Source organism: Elephantulus edwardii, unplaced genomic scaffold (assembly GCF_000299155.1).
Source record: "Elephantulus edwardii isolate Elephantulus edwardi_28Jun2011 unplaced genomic scaffold, EleEdw1.0 scaffold00111, whole genome shotgun sequence".
NCBI lineage: Eukaryota > Metazoa > Chordata > Mammalia > Macroscelidea > Macroscelididae > Elephantulus > Elephantulus edwardii.
The window spans coordinates 8,888,159-8,904,917 of record NW_006399861.1 but is presented as its reverse complement, the minus strand read 5'-3'; the positions used below and the strand labels follow the sequence as shown (position 1 = coordinate 8,904,917).

The following is a 16,759-nucleotide window of genomic DNA, read 5'->3' as shown; positions in this document are numbered from 1 at the left end:
AATGATATTGTTCTGTAGTTTCCACACTCAGTTGGGTCGCCCTTCTTTGGGATGGGAACAAATATAGACCTCTTCCAGTCAGTTGGCCAAGTGGTTGTCCTCCAGATTTTTTGGCACAACTTGGTGAGCACATCCACAGCATCATCTGTTAGCTGAAATATGTCAATTGTTATACCATGTATTCCGGGGGCCTTATTTTTTGCTATTTCCTTCAAAGCAGCTTGAATTCTGCATTCATCACCATCGGCTCTGGCTGAAATGCTATTTCATTAAATGCTTCTGTATCTGCCAATTCCTTTCGTAGCTTTATTAATAACGCATGAATAGAGGGAAGATTTTTTATTACATATGACTTATTGTATGTTGTTGTGGTGTGTAGTCTAGTCTGAACCAACCCATAGCTGACTCTCCAACGGGCTTTCAGAGACAGTAAATTGCTCGGGAGGAGATTGCCCATCCTTCTCCTGTGACACAGCTGGTTCAGACCACATTCTTTTGGGATTATAGCATAGCTTCTTGCCATTATTGTTATTAATCATGAATTCTTACATTGTTAAGTCCCATCTAGTTGTGTGTGACTCTCAGTGCAGTGAACCTTTGAACAGTGTATCTGAACTGTGTGCTATCCTCCTCCATCCTTACCATTCTCGACACATTTGAATCTATTGCTGCAGACACTGTATTGGTCTATTTGTTTGAGGGTTTTCCTCTTCTTTACTGACCCTACACCTTCTCAAGCATGATGTCCCTTTCCAAGGAATAGCCAGGACTTTAAGCACTGCTGTAGAATATCAAAGACTGCAGCCTTCAACATGGATTGTATCTTCAAGAAAACAGAAATTCTTACCACTAGACCAACAGGCAATATCTTGGTAGACTGAGAAAAGACTAAAACTGTCAATGACTTTGTCTGTCTTGAATTTACAACCAGTACACTTAGTACCAGTAGCCAGGAGATAAGGAAATATAGTGTACTGGGGAAATCTGCATGCAGGAATTTCTCCAGATTACTGAGGAGCAGTGATGTCAGTTTGAGGATCATAGTATACTTGATTCGGGCATGATTTTTTCAGTCACTTTCTACGATTAACAAATAAGGATGACAGAAGAATTGAAGCCTTTGAACTGTGGTTTTGCAGAAGAGTGCTGAACAGACTCAGTCCCATGGACTGCCAGAAGAGCAAGCAGATGTCTTGGAGAAGGTGTAACCAGAGGATTCCTTGGAGGCAAAGATTTTAAATCTTCGTTTCCATACTTTAGGCATGTTGCTATATGAGGCTGTATCATGCTTGGAAAGGTGGAGGAACAGTCAAAGAGAGGAAGTTCCTTAACCAGGTGGATTGACACAGTGACTATAGCTATGGGTTTAAGTATGTCAGAGATTGTACGGAAGGCACAGGATAGGACAGGATTCAGATCTGTTGGCCATAGGGTCATTCTGAGTTGGATTTGAGAGCATTTAACAACAAACACTTGTCCAAAATATGTGAGAAGAAGGTGGACCATCTGACTGCATCTTTTCCAGATTTAGCAGTTTGTTCTTTTGACATTCCTTGGAATATTCAGCACTCTTCTCCTTCACACAAATGCATCATTTCTTGTCATGTCATCCTTATTAGTCCAGCTCTCCAGTGCATGGCAGGTAATTGTGATTGGAAAGACTGTAGCTTAAATCAGGCCCGTGTTAGTCATTACACTGGGATCATTATTCTTCAGGACTTTAGAGAGGTCCTTTCCAAATGCTGTACATCTCCTGATCTAATAAATACCTATGAAGTATTTTTTTAATTCACAGAAGTGCTTTTATGTTCATTGTTATAGTGGTTCTTAGTATTCATATTATTATCCCCATAATAATTATATAGTAAAGGAGGCTGAAAGGTCCTGTTTTGTTCAAAATTATGTTACTAACGAAGCAGACCTTGGAGTTAGCCTAGCCTCTTCTGATTTCAAATTTCATACCAATGATAAATTCTCAAAAAATCTGTACTGCAAATTAATAGCATGACAAAAATCTTGGCAAATAATTTAAATTGCATTTCTTCTAAAAATTCCTAAAGTTCTTTGCTAACACTATTTGTACCTCAAAGAGGACTATCTTCTTGGTACACATATCATTGGAATGCACATACTGACCTTTTTCTTTTTGATATTCTTGTGTTTACTTTCAATAAACTCAATGTAACTAGTTAAAAAACGAATGCCTTTAATTAAGTTTAAGATCCCTACCCAGACTTTATTATTTTAAGACTTGGCATTGGGTTGCCTCTATTGATTCAATTATTTGGAGACATTGTATATTGACAGGTGGAAATATGACTTGTATTTCCATGTAGTATTTTTGAGTTTTAGGCAAATGAGTGATAAAAGTGTTAATTTTGAAAGATTGATTTAGTACCTGGCTTTTAAAAACATCTGTTAATGTAACATCAGTTAATATTTATCAAGTAGTCTGTTCTTAACTTCCAGCTTATACAGCTGTGTTGTTTTGGGCAACTGATAAAAATTCAATGAAGAAAGCCATAGATTATGTACTGTAATTGCCTTAAAAAGTTACCTTGGTGATATGGATGTGAAAGCAGTTATAATTATAGTATTTTTATAAGGCTACCTACATTTTTTTTGGTGCAAAAAATAAGCAAGACGTTATGTTTAAGAATAGTAGCCTATGTATGCTGAAGACAGGTTTGTAGTTTTTCCTTTTTAAAAAATGGTTTGTTATATAATGTGATTTATAAAGTAGAGAGAAGAGTTTAAATTCTTATTGCTAAGGTGAAATCTTTTTACCAGTTTATTGCAAAATAAACTTCTAGCAAAGAGAAATTTCTCCGTATCTTGCTTGTGAAAATTTTCCTGTAGAACACCTTTTAGAAAGAGAAAAAAGGGCAGGAATGATTAGGTCAAGTGATTTTTATTTGTTGGTAGAAATTTATTTTATTGCATAACTTGTTCATTTTTTGTATCATTTTCAGTAAAAAATACAGAGTTTTTACAGCAGGCTGCATTAGAAGAATATGGTCCAGAGCTCCATGTGGCTTTGAGAAGTAGAAGAGATGAATTACACTATTTAAGGAAACTTACTGAACTGCTTTTTCCTTATATTCTGCCTCCTAAAGCAACAGATTGCAGGTATAAATGGACTGGAAAGTATCATAGCAATATTTGTGTATCATATGTAAATTGTTATTCCTCATCATAGAAGGAGTACACTAAAAGGTTAGTCTATGACTTGAACAGTTTTTCATTTAAAAATTATTGTTTATCAAGTCTAATAAATGTTAATATGGGTGCTAGTTATTAATAATGTGTAATGCTTAGAAGTTTTGTTCTTAGAAACAAAGGAAATTAAAAAACTATGAAAAAACAATTTTTTTGTTTGAATTAGTTTGTGGTTTGCTCTTTCTTTGTTGTTTTTATTTAAAGAAAAATATTCTCATTGCAAGTCGTGTAGGCTGAGACACTTTAAACATTCTAGACTACTGTGAATTTTAAATTATCTAGCAGAGAAGAATGATCAGAGCTCAGCTAGTCTTTTTTCATTTTTCTGGTAGGACCATATTTTAGGCTCCAAAAAAAGCCTTAATATTTTCAGTCTAGTAATCCTAAGAAGAAAAACAATGATTTATTGAATAGTATGCATGTCAAATATTATAATTTTAATATTTTTCTTCAGTATTTAATGTACTTCATTTTTTATTATACCTTATTTTTAACATTAATACTAATTTCAATATTTTATTGAAAAGACCATTATTAAGCATTAATTTTAAATGTTAATTTTTAAAAAGATATTAAACATTTTAAATATTTCAAGCCAGGAAATACTTCCTGATATTTATCTGGTTGCTCTCTGCTAAGACAATACCTTTTCTTCTAGTGTGTGTGTGTGTGTGTGTGTGTGTGTACTGTCAAATTGGATCTGAATGGTACAGGAGGAGATTGCTCCTCTTTATTCAGCGAAGCATCTGGTGAATTTGAACCATGAGCTTCTGGGACTGTAGTGTAGCTTCTTACCACTAGGCCACCAGAGCTCCCTTCCTTTTCTTCTCTTAAATAGTGATTCTATTTTAGCACAATAAAGCAAGCTACAAGTGAAAGTGTGGTCTGTAGACTAGAAGCATCACTAAGAGCTTGTTAGAAAAGTAGAATCTTGGATCTCTCTAGACCTCCTGAATCATAATTTGCATTTAACAAGATCTTCAGGTAATTTATATTGAAATTAAGAAACTTTGTCACTGAGTATATCCAATTATGATTTCTTTTTCCAGATCCTTAACCTTACTTATCAGAGAGGTCCTGTCTGGCTCTGTGTTTCTTCCTTCTCTGGACTTCCTAGCTGATCCAGTAAGATTTTAATGAAACAGAATATTTTACAAACATTGTAAATGTCAAAGTTGGAATAGCTTTTTATTGCCCATTTTCAAAAAAGTTGAAAACCTACATTGTAGATTTTTAAAATGCTACCCTTCTGTAATACATGAGTACAAATACTTTGCCACCATTTTATTTGTTCTTTCACTTTTATAGAATAACATTTTCATAATAAAATAAAAGTTTTGAAAATCCAGGGTCGTGGTGATGGTTGTTATGTGCCATCAAGTCCCTTGCGACTCATAGCGACCCTATGTACAACAGCCCTAAACTCTGTTCTGTCCTGTGCCCATCTCATTGTGTCCAACACACTCATCCCGATTACCCTAGTCACTGAATCAATCCACCATCTAGAGGGCCTTCCCCTCCTGAGCCTGCCCTCCACCCTCCCAAGCATGCTGTCCTTCTCCAAGGACTGGTCTCTCCTTACCACATGACTAAAGTATGCCAGACGAAGCCTCAGAATCCTTGCCTCCAAGGAGCAGCCCGGTTTAACCCTTTCCAGGATGAATCTGTTTGTTTTCTTAGCAGTCCATGGTACCCTCAATACTCTTCTCCAACACCAAAGCTCAAAGGCATCAATTCTCCTTCTGTCTTCCCTAGTCATTATCCAGCTCTCTAACGCATAACAAGTGATTGCAAAGACCATGGTCTGTATCAGATGCACCTTAATCTCCAGAGAGATACCCTTGTTCTTCAGTACTTTAGAATACTAATAGAATAAAAATTTTGAAAATCCAGGGTAGCTGATAATAATGGAATAATTTTTACTTATTTTTATTACTTTCCATTAGGATACTGTGAATCATTTGCTTATCATCTTCATAGATGACAGTCCAGTGAGTACTAAATATTTCTGATTGCATTGAATTTTGGTTCATGTTTTCTGATTTAGTGGTGATTTTCTAAACTGGTTGTCTTTTTTTTAAAGCCTGAAAAAGCAACTGAACCTGCTTCCCCTTTGGTTCCATTCTTGCAGAAATTTGCAGAACCTAGAAATAAAAAGCCATCTGTAAGTATTTTAAGCAGTAACTTATATTACTTTTTTTTTAATAATGTATATTACTTTTGATATAAACAATTTAAGTATATATAGCCTGAACTTACTATTCCTCTATGTTGGATCAAGGTGCTGAAGTTAGAACTGAAGGAAATCAGAGAGCAACAAGATCTTTTATTTCGTTTTATGAATTTTCTGAAACAAGAAGGAGCGGTGCATGTTTTGCAGTTTTGTCTGACTGTGGGTGAGGCTTACTTGCATGATTTTCCAAAATAATTTTCAAACTTTTGAATTAATTTAATTATTTAGATCAGATTGTATGCTATGGTAATCATCTGTCATATAAGAAATTGTATATATTATATGTAGAGAATAATTAGTAGTTTGTCCCAAGTGTTTGTTCCTTTCCATATCTCTATTTGACTTTTGTAAAGTCCTGTTAGCAAGAAAAAAAAATCACTGAAAATTCGGTATAATAAAATCCATTAGAGGCTCAATCAATATTAATCAGTTCTTCAGAACTTTGCTATAGTTTTTGATAAGGATTATTCAATATAAAAACTTTATTTTGGTAATAAAATCTAATATTTTAGATGGTTGCATTTATGAGAAATTTTATTGACAATGAAAAAAATTTTTTTAATTAATCTAGTTATTTTTTTAAAACCTTTTTCTTGTGACGTGAGGTGATCCTCCATTGGGTTTTCAGAGACTGTAATTGAACAGGAGGAGATTGCTTATCTTTCTCCCTTGAGTAGCTTCTTTCTCCCTTGAGTAGCTGCTGAATTTGATCCACTTGTCTTTAGTATCACATTATGGTTTAGGTTGCATTTTTCCTAATACTAAAGATGTTGCACACCATATTAAATACTTACTAGTTATTTAAATACCTTTGGCAGTGTTTGCCTAATTTTTATTGAATTGCTTTGCTTTTTTTTCTAAATTTAATATTTCTTTATATATTCTCTATACAGTCTTTTGCCAGAAAAATGTATTATCATTTTTCTTTTTTGAGACTATAGCTTGTCTGTTCATTTTCTAAATAGTATTTTCTGATAAGCAAAACTTTATTTTGGTGAAATTCAGTATAGCATTTTTAACAGTATAGTTAGTGTTTTTAATAACTTTTAAAAGAAATAATTCTTTGATTATCCTAAGACAAGATGCCAAATCATTTTTGCTTTTGGGTATGTAGATCTGTGACATCTTGGAATAATTTTTGTGTTGATGTTACATGTGAAGGAGTTAAATTCTGTAAAGCAGGTTCTCTTGTTTTGGATGAACATTGTGGTGTAAACTATTTGGTATTTGATGGTGTGTGTGTGTGTTGTGTGGTGTTTTTTTTTCCATTCACAATTGTGTATGAGCTGATTGGTTGCCTGGATTTATTGGATTTAGCTAACCATCTCATGTGGGCTGGAAGCATTTTGTTTAAGTAATCACTGTTAATTGTGTTTGGGAAGAAAATTCTTCTAAGGGGTACAGCACTGGTCTATGAGTTGGCTGTACTGAGGTAACCTGTGATTGCTGTGATGCTGAACGCTGTGCCACTGGTGTGTAAAATGTCATCATGGTTACTTATAATCGACAGGGTTTTGTAGAGCTCCCAAATTAAGATAGACTTTGAAGCAGGATTAGCATCCAGTTCTTAAACATCATGCCTTTGAAAACTCTATAAACATTAGAGAAATGATAATAGTTACAGAACAGGGTTCACATTTTTGTTCATAGGGTCGCTAGGAGTTGTACTTGATTTAGTGACACTTAATAACAACAACATTATGTAAAAGCTGAGTAAAGATTGTTGTTGTTATTGTTATGTGCTTGTTTATGTTGTATGTTACTCATAGCAACCCTATGTATAATAGCTCTGAACCCTGTCCTAACTTGAGCCAGTCTCACTGTCTTTGGCATACCTGCCCCCACTATGCCAGTCACTGTGTAAATCCATCTCATCCAGGGTCTTCCTCTCTTGCGCTCTCCCTCCGCCCTTTCAAACCTTTGTGTTTCTCCAAGGACTGGAACCTCCTGGCAACATGCCCAATGTATGTGAGACAGAGCTTCACAGTTCTTGCCCCCAGAGAACAACTTGGGTTTACCTTCTTCAGGAAAGACTTGTTTGTTCTCTTGGCAGTCCATGATATGTTCAATACTTTTCTTCAGCACCACAACTAAAAGTCATTTCTTCTGTTATTCATTAATCAGCTCTCTGATGCATAGCAAGTAATTGTGAAGACCATGGCCTGAACCAGGTGCACCCTAGTCTGACATTTTTGTAGTCTTTGTATAGGAGGATAAGACTGGGGTCTCTCATCAGTTTTGAAAATTTTTGATGGTTATCTATTGAAATATTCTGTCTTACTTTCTCAGTCCCTTTCTTATGGGAGTCCAGTTATATATTTTTTAAGTTATTTGCAATTGTCTTAGATATCTTAAGTGCTCTGTTTGACATTTCTTTTTCTCTCCTTTTAAGTGAAAAGCAATAATTAAGGGAAAAAGCTCTTTATTCACACCTCTTAGAATGAAAATTTTAAAAAGTTTTTATTATTTTTGCTGTATTACCATCCAGCAACACTTATTGCAGAAGATCAAAGAGTACAGCCTACAGCCTTAAATATAGATTATATCTCCACATTAGTAGAACAAAAAATCCTTACCACTGAATCAGTAGGCAACAGTATAATAGTTAGAGGGGAAAAAATTGATGCTGCACAGTCAACACCCATGATAGCATTATCCAAGCCATCATAAGTTGTGTTGCTGCTGTCAAGGATCTCTCCAAAGTACTAAGGAGCAAGGATGCCAGTTTAAAGACTAAAGTATGCCTCATCCAAGCCATTTCAGTTGCTTCCTATGCATCTTAAAGTTGGACTGTGATTAAAGAAGACCAACGAAGAATCGATGTCTTTGAATTGTAGTAATGGAGAAGAGTTAAGAGAATATCTCATGGACTGCCAGAAGAACAAGTCTATTTTGGAGAAAGTACAGCCAGATTTTTCCTTAAAGGCAAAGATAGTGAAACTTGATCTCACGTACTTTGGGTATGTTGACAAGAGGGACCAGTTTTTGGAAGAAGATCATGTTGGGAAAAGTGGAATGTCAGAGGAAGACCCTTAGCAAGAAAGATTGACATAGTGACTGTAACAGTGGGCTTGAGCATAACAGAGATTATGATGAAGGTGCAAGATGGGGCAAGTTTCATATCTTGTTCATGAGGTCTGTATGAGTTGTAGTCAACTTGACTGCACCTAACATTTTTTAAGATTGTTTAAAAATGGCTACAATAGTGCTCGCTTCGGCAGCACATATACTAAAATTGGAACGATACAGAGAAGATCAGCAAGAAGTGTTCCATTTAAAAAAAATGGCTACAGTAGTACTTCAGTAGAGGACTGCCAGAAATTCAAGTTAGATTTAGAAGAGACTGTGACATCAGAGATAACATTGCTGATGTCAGATGAATTTTGGCTGAAATCAGAGAATACCAGAAAGATGCCAATTTATCTTTTATGGACTATAGAAAGGCTTTTGACAGTGTGTTTCACAACAAATTATGGCTAACATTGTTAAAAATGGGAATCACGGGGCACTTAATTGTGCTCATAGGAAACCTGTATCTAGAACAAGAAGCTATTGTCTGAACAGAGCAACACTGCATGGTTTAAAATCAGGGAAGATGTGCATCAGGGTATTTTTTATCTGTTCAGACTTTATGTAGGGCAAATCTTTTGGGAAGCTAGACTTTATGAAGAAGAATGTGGCTTTAGGATCAGATAAAGATTCATTATCATTAATAACCTTTGTTATGCAGGTAATACAGCCTTGATTGCTTAAAGTGAGGGGGATTTGAAAAGCTTGCTGCAGAAAATCAAAGACTACATGCAGCCTTCAATATGGATTACAAGTCAACATCAAGAAGATAAAAACTTCAGTACTGTTTTTAACAGTGGTGCTATGCAGTATTTGTCCTTCTCTAACTGAGATACTTTACTCAGTATAATGTCCTCCAGGGTCACTCACATTGTGTAATATTTTATGGGTTCCTTATTTTTCAGTGCTGCATATTATTCCATTGTGTGAGTATACCATAGTTTTTCTGTCCATTTATTTCTTGGCAAGACTGACAGGGGGTTGGGGATAAATAATGAATACTGAATTAGAACAGATGTAGGAAAGAACTATTTAAAATGAATGTATGATTAGGCATTATACATTTAATAACAGACCGGAATAAGAGGTACATTTTAAAGAGGACTAGGGGAGAGGGTGGATGGAGGTAACTATGCAACAATGAATGAATATTAAAATAAAAGTGAACTGAGGGATGGAGAAGGGAGAAAGATAGGTGTAAGATGAGCAACAATGAGGGAATGAAAACCTAACTTGTATGTTATCTTCTGTTAAAATCACAATTAAAATAAAAAAATTGTTTTAAAATCCTCAGTACTAGGCCAGTAAGCCACATCATGACAGAAAAGATTGAAGTTGTCAACAATTTCATCTTACTTGATCCTTAGTCAATATCTGTGGTACTAGCAGTCCAGAAATCAAAAGACTGTCAAAGACCTCTCCAAAGTTTGAAAGAACAAAGATGTCAGTTTAAAGACCAAGATGCACCTGATTCAGTCTGCTTTTTTCAGTCACTTGGTATGCATCTGAAAGTTGGACAGTAAATAAAGATGATAGAAGAAGAATAAATGTCTTTGAATTGTGTGTTGAAGAATACTGAGTATCTCATAAACTGTCAAAAGAACAAACAAATATGTCTTCAAGAAAGTGCAACCAGGATGCTCCTTAAAAGTGAAGCTACATTTGACATACTTTGGGCATGCTGTTAGGAGGAGCTAGTCCTTGGAAAATGACATCATTCTTGGAAAGTGGAGGGTTAGTTAAGAAGAGGAAGACTCTCAAGAATTTGAATTGGCACAGTGACAGTATCCATGCACTCAAGTTCCTAAGAGGTGATGAAAATAGTCACGATGAGTCTCAGGTGACTTGATGGCATGTAACAACAACAACAACAACAACAACAGTTCTTTTTTTATGAGTAGTTAATAAACTCTAAGTTCAATCTTTTAAAAATATTAAAATGGTTATATTTAGATTGTGTATGTTGTTGTTGTTTGTTGTTATGTGCCGTCGAGTCGTTTGCAACTCATAGCGACCCTATGCACAACAGCCCTAAACCCTGCTCTATCCTGCGCCAACCGCACTGCCTCTGACATACCCATCCCTATTACCCCAGTCACCGAATCAGTCCATCTCATAGAGGGGCCTTCCCCTCCTGTGCTGTCCCTCTACCCTCCCAAGCATGATGTCCCTCTCCAAGGACCCGTCCCTCCTGGCAACATGTCCAAAGTATGTTAGACGAAGCCCCAGAATCCTTGCCTCCAAGGAGCAGCTTGGTTTAATCCCCTCCAAGATGAATCTGTTTGTTTTCCTGGCAGTCCATGGTATCCTCAATACTGTTCTCCAGCACCACAGCTCAAAGGCATCAACTCTCCTTCTGTCCTCCCTAGTCATTGTCCAACTCTCTGATGCATAACAAGCGATTGCAAAGACCATGGCCTGTATCAGGCGCACCTAAGTCTCCAGAGAGACACCGTTGCTCCTGAGTACTTTAGAGAGGTCCCTAACAGCAGACTTTCCCATCGCGATACACTTTTTGATTTCCTGACTGCTGGTGCCAAGAGTGTTGACTGTGGAGCCGAGCAAACTGAAGCTCTGAACAATCTCAATCTCTTCACCATCCATCCTGATGCTGCCAATAGGTCCAGTGGTGAGAATCTTTGTCTTCTTGACATTGAGCCTCAGTCCATACTAAAGGCTGCAGTCCTTGACCCTCCGCAGCAAGTGCATGAGGTCCTCCTCAGTTTCAGAAAGCAGGGTTGTGTCACCTGCATAACGCAGATTGTTAATAGATCTTCCACCAATCCTGATGCCACAATTCTCCTCATAGAGCCCAGCCTCTTGGATAATCTGCTCTGCATACATGTTGAAAAGGTATGGAGACAGGATGCATCCCTGGCGTACACCCTTCCCAATTTTGAACCATGCAGTGTTACCCTGCTCTGTTCTGACTGCTGCCTCTTGGTCCAAGTATATGTTTCGCAGTAGCACAATTAAATGTTCTGGGATTCCCATTCTTCTCAGAGTCAGCCACAGTTTGTTATGATCCACACAGTCAAATGCCTTTGCATAAATTGTGTATAGTGATCTTTTAATATTGATTGCAGTTAAAATAGGAAAATGAAATTTCCCAAAAAGCTTGATATTAAAATTAATATTTTTTTCTTCCTTTTTCCTGATTGGCTAGAGGAATTCAATGATAGAATTTTGAGACCAGAGTTATCAAATGATGAAATGCTGTGTCTTCATGGAGAGTTACAGAAGATTTACAAAACATATTGCTTGGATGAAAGTATTGATAAAATTAAATTTGATCCCTTTATTGTAGAAGAGATTCAAAGAAGTAAGTAAAAAAATCATGATAATGATTTTTATAGTTCTTTAGTTTTCAAAGAATATATTATTTTAACAGTTGTGTGAGGTAAATGGGAAGCTGTTATTTTCTTTTACTGATGAATAAAACCTTTGTTGAGAACTTATTCACAATTCATATAACAAACATTAGAATTGTAACTTGGATTTCATCTCTTCCTCTGTTATACTTTTGGCATTTTATACTGCTATTTATGCAAATCATAGTTGTAGAACTGCTTGGTACTACCGTGAATTTTAGATTAATATATAATATACTTATGCTGTTGTAAAATAATTTCACTAATAGATTTGTTTTGATAGTTGCGGAAGGCCCATATGTAGATGTTGTGAAACTTCAAACCATGAGATGTCTTTTTGAAGCATATGAACATGTTCTTTCTCTCTTGGAAAATGTGTTTACACCTATATTCTGCCATAGTGATGAAGTAAGTAAAAAGATTAATTCCATTTGAGAATTTTTTTCTGAATTTAATAATGACTGACATTAGATGAGTGATTTAAATAATAGACAAATGAAGCAAGATTAATTGAGAATGTGAGTATTCCTTACTACTAAATAACTTAATTAAACTTAAAAGATAATTATAAAAACAATGCTCAACATCCAAACCAAATTTGCTTGATAGACATATTGAGGTTGGATCAATCCACCTGTTTTGCCATGTGCCTAAATTGTTTTGTAGTCTTTGAGTGATGCAGAAATATCATTCTTCATGGATACAAATTACTTTACTGAACTGTGAAAATCACACACAGCCTTAGTAAAGGCTATATTAAAATAATTACCATATTATTATCAAGGATGCTTTAGGCAGAATATTAAATGATCCAGGAAGTATCAAAAGAAGATGGAAAGAATATACTGAGTCACTGTATCAAAAGGAACTGGCAGACACAGAAGAATTTAATGAAATCACATATGAGCAAGAGCTTAAGGTGATGAAGAAAGAAGTTCAAGTTGCTTTGAAGGAAATAGCAAAAAATAAGGCCCCAGGAATAGATGATGTACCAATTGACATATTTTAGCTAACAGATGCTGCCCTGGATGTGCTCACCAAGTTGTGTCAAGATATCTGGAGAACAACCATTTTGCCAACTGACTGGAAGAGATCTATATTTGTTCCCTTCCCAAAGAAGGGTGACCCAGCAGAGTGTGGAAACTGGAGAACTATATCATTGATATCACATGCAAGCAAGATCCTACTGAAGATTATCCAAAAACAACTGGAACAGCACATCAGCAGAGAACTGCCAGAAGTCCAGGCTGGGTTTAGAAGGGGTCGTGGTACTAGGGATATTAAAGCTGATGTTAGATAGATCTTACCTGAAAGCAGGGAATACCAGAGGAATGTCTATCTTTGTTTCATGATTATGCAAAGGTGTTTGACTGTGTGGATCATAACAAACTGTGACTGACTCTGAGAAGAACGGGAATCCCAGAACATTTGATCGTTCTAATGTGAAGCCTATACTTGGACCAAGAGGCAGTCGTCAGAACAGAGCAAGGAAACACTGCATGGTTCAAAATTGGGAAAGGCGTACACCAGGCTTGCATCCTATCTCCATACCTTTTCAACCTGTATACAGAACAGATTATCCGAGAGGCTGGGCTCTATGAGGAGAAGTGTGGCATCAGGATTGGTGGAAGATCTATTAACAATCTGCATTATGCAGATGACACAACCCTGCTTACTGAAACTGAAGAGGACCTGATATGCTTACTGCAGAGGGTCAAGGACTGCAGCCTTCAGTATGGATTGAAGCTCGGTGTCAAGAAGACAAAGATTCTCATCACTGGACCAACTGGCAGCATCAGGATGGCTGGTGAAGAGATTGTTAACAACTTTAGTCTGCTTGGCTCCACTGAACATTCTTGGCACCAGTAACCAGGAAATCAAAAAACGTATTGCGATGGAAAGTCTGCTGTTACGGACCTCTCCAGGGTACTGAAGAGCAGTGGTGTCACTCTGGAGGTTAAGGTACGTCTGATACAGGCTATGGTCTTCGCAGTCACTTGTTATGCATCAGAGAGTTGGACAGTGACTAAGGAGGATAGAAGGAGAGTTGATGCCTTTGAGCTGTGGTGCTGGAGAAGAGTATTGAATGTACCCTGGACTGCCAAGAAATAAGATTCATCCTCGAGAGGGTTAAACCAGGCTACTCCTTGGAGGCAAGGATTCTGAGGCTTCGTCTAACATTTTTTGGACATGCTGTAAGGAGGGAGAGGTCCTTGGAGAGGGCTGTCATGCTTGGGAGGGTAGAGGGACAGCACAGGAGAGGATGGCCCTCTATGAGATGGACTGATTCAGTGACTGGGGTAATCGGGATGGGTGTGTCAGAGTCAGTGAGATTGGCACAGGATAGAGCAGTGTTTTGGGCTGCTGTACATAGGATTGCTATGAGTTACAAGAGACTCAATGACACATAAAAAGAACATTATAATAATATTATGTTGATTTGAAAATTTTTTTCCATAATATGTTTGACTGTGGCAGTATTTACTTGATTTAATAACTCTTTAAGAAGTAGCATGTTCAATGTCAAATATTAGTTTATTAAATTATATTTATTTTCATAATTATTTTTTAAGTATTTCAGACAACTTTTAAGAGGTTCAGAATCACCAACACGAAATTCAAAATTTAACAGGTAGGTCTCTTCAATAGTATTTATAATTGTCTTTTTAATTTGTTTATGCTAATAGCTTTACTCGCTGTTTTTCTGAATGTACCTATGGTTGCAGTGGTACTTGATCAGACAAAACATTCTATGAATGAATTGTGGTGCTGAACTATCTGTGGTGTTGTTTTGATGTGTTCTGTTGTGGATGTGCCCCATGTGGTTTCTTAGGCTGTAGTCACTGCTTGTAGTCACCAGCTTGTTGTCTCTGTTGAAGCAGGTGGTGAATTTGAACTGTCAGCCTTTTAGATGGCTGCTAAATGCTTAACCATTGCACTACCAGGCCTCCTTGAACTAAATATGTTGTTGCTAGGTGCCATCGAGGAAACTGAGACTCATAGAGACCCTGTGAACAATGGTTCTGAATGATACATAATGATCTAAAAATGCATGAAATTCTTTTTAATGAGCTACACATCTTTGAATTGTTAATCTTTGGAAATGTAAGAAAGGAGTCAAATGGCCTTTAAAAATATATTAGGAAAGCTTTATCTAGTCATAAAGCGGATAATAAATGTCCTGATTGATCCTTACAATGTTACATGTACTAAATAGTCCCAGATATCAAAGCTAAAAAATCTACAGAATAGATACTTATATTATGCTCAGTAATTTCCAGGTAATCTCAGCAAAAATCTCTTACATATAAATAAATTTTCTAGTGTGAAGAAATACCCTCCCAACCCTCCCCGCTGAAAGATTTTTTGTTGACTTTGAGTCACCCAGTGAGCTCCATGAATGAGAGACTGATTTTTTTTTTTAATGGTGGTTTATTTTGTTTCTTAGTCACGGTATCATTGTGGGAAAGAACACAGTGGGGAGGGCAAGTGGGAATCAAATATTTTTGGGAGGAGGCCCAAACTTCCCAGAATCCAGGGACCCTCCCTACTCTGGGTGCTTCGGGTGAGGAGGAGAGGCGGAGCGTGATTGATAAAACTAGTGTAGAAAAAAGGCACTGGTGGGTTATATTTTGGGCCTGCAGGAGGGTGAAGCCAAGCTCCTTGGCATTCAGGACTCTAGAACTTTCCCTACCCTTTCTTGGCTTTGGTCTTGGGGGTGCAGGGCTTCATCACGAGGATGGTCTCCTGGCACTGGGCATTGCACTGCGCCTTCTTCAGTGTGCCCTGGCGGGCTTTTGGTGCCAGTGCCTCCGTGACAGGCGCCTCCAGCTCTCAAACTTGTACTAGCAGTCAGCTCCAAACGCCTTCTTCCAGTTGCATGGCACCCTTCACCTGATGCGCTGGGTCTGGGTTCCGCAGGTGCCCTCACAGAAACCCACTCCGCAGTCCTTGCTGCTGGGGGTACAGGGCCCCCAGGCCCACTCCGTGCATTCGCTCCCCGGACCGCCCTTTTTTACTTTAGCTTTCTTTTTGGCTACCGGGGAAGTGAGCACCAGCAGGGCAACGAGGGCTCGGAGTAAGGCTCGGAGTAAGGCTCGGAGTAAGGCTCGGAGTAAGGCTCGGAGGTGGATCTCGCTGGCTGCCTGTGCTGCTTTGCTCCCTCCTGCGCCCGGCCCGAGACTGATTTTTAACATAGTCTTCTTTGCCCAATCCAGTACTTCAAGGACTTACATCAAATTTACCAGCATCACCTAAGAAGTGATAAAAGTTACCCTTGTTTTTTCACTTTATGTTATATGCAATTAAGTTAGAATCAACTCATAGCTGACCTTCTACAGAGTTTTCAGGGCTCTAAATGGCACCAGAGGAGATTGCCCATTATGCTTATGTGGAACAGCTTATGGGTTCAAACCCAATGCCTTTAGGGTAGCAGCACAACTCCTTTCCACTAGGGCACTGGAGATCCCTCATTTTCTGTTAGGTTGAGATTTTGTACTAGAGAATATTGAGTGTTATCAAAGTCTTGTAAGGAACTATTTGAGGAGAATTGGTTTTCTGATTTTAGAAATCTGATTAGTAGCTAAATCTAAGTCAGTGCTCTAACTTCCGAGAAGGAAGGCTTTTTTTGGTCATTTTGAAAATAATATCTCAACATGTTAAATATGAAATAGGGAAGAAATGTGGGTCTTTTCATTCTTATTAATGAATGTGACCTTTTACATTGTGTTTTTCTTTAAATTGATTGCCTTTATATTAACTTTCAGTCTACTCTGGAGCCAGCTTCTATGATAATGTTTCAGTTAGGTATATAAAAGTAAAGCGATTTCTTAATATTATTTTATTGCAAACTTAGATTACTAGCTGG

At 37.3% G+C, this 16,759-nt stretch overlaps 1 protein-coding gene across 3 annotated transcripts in view; it reads left to right on the top strand.

Moving 5' to 3' along the window:
• The window catches only part of SNX14 (sorting nexin 14), a 201,213-nt gene that overhangs the window by 89,694 nt on the left and 94,760 nt on the right, over nucleotides 1–16,759 (top strand). For all 3 annotated transcript variants that reach the window (XM_006892135.1, XM_006892134.1, XM_006892136.1), the window contains 8 exons: nucleotides 2,973–3,129; nucleotides 4,269–4,344; nucleotides 5,166–5,210; nucleotides 5,303–5,383; nucleotides 5,501–5,615; nucleotides 11,688–11,843; nucleotides 12,176–12,300; nucleotides 14,466–14,524. In XM_006892135.1, coding sequence (XP_006892197.1) covers nucleotides 2,973–3,129; nucleotides 4,269–4,344; nucleotides 5,166–5,210; nucleotides 5,303–5,383; nucleotides 5,501–5,615; nucleotides 11,688–11,843; nucleotides 12,176–12,300; nucleotides 14,466–14,524 — 814 coding nt within the window. The remainder of the gene's footprint in view (nucleotides 1–2,972; nucleotides 3,130–4,268; nucleotides 4,345–5,165; nucleotides 5,211–5,302; nucleotides 5,384–5,500; nucleotides 5,616–11,687; nucleotides 11,844–12,175; nucleotides 12,301–14,465; nucleotides 14,525–16,759) is intronic.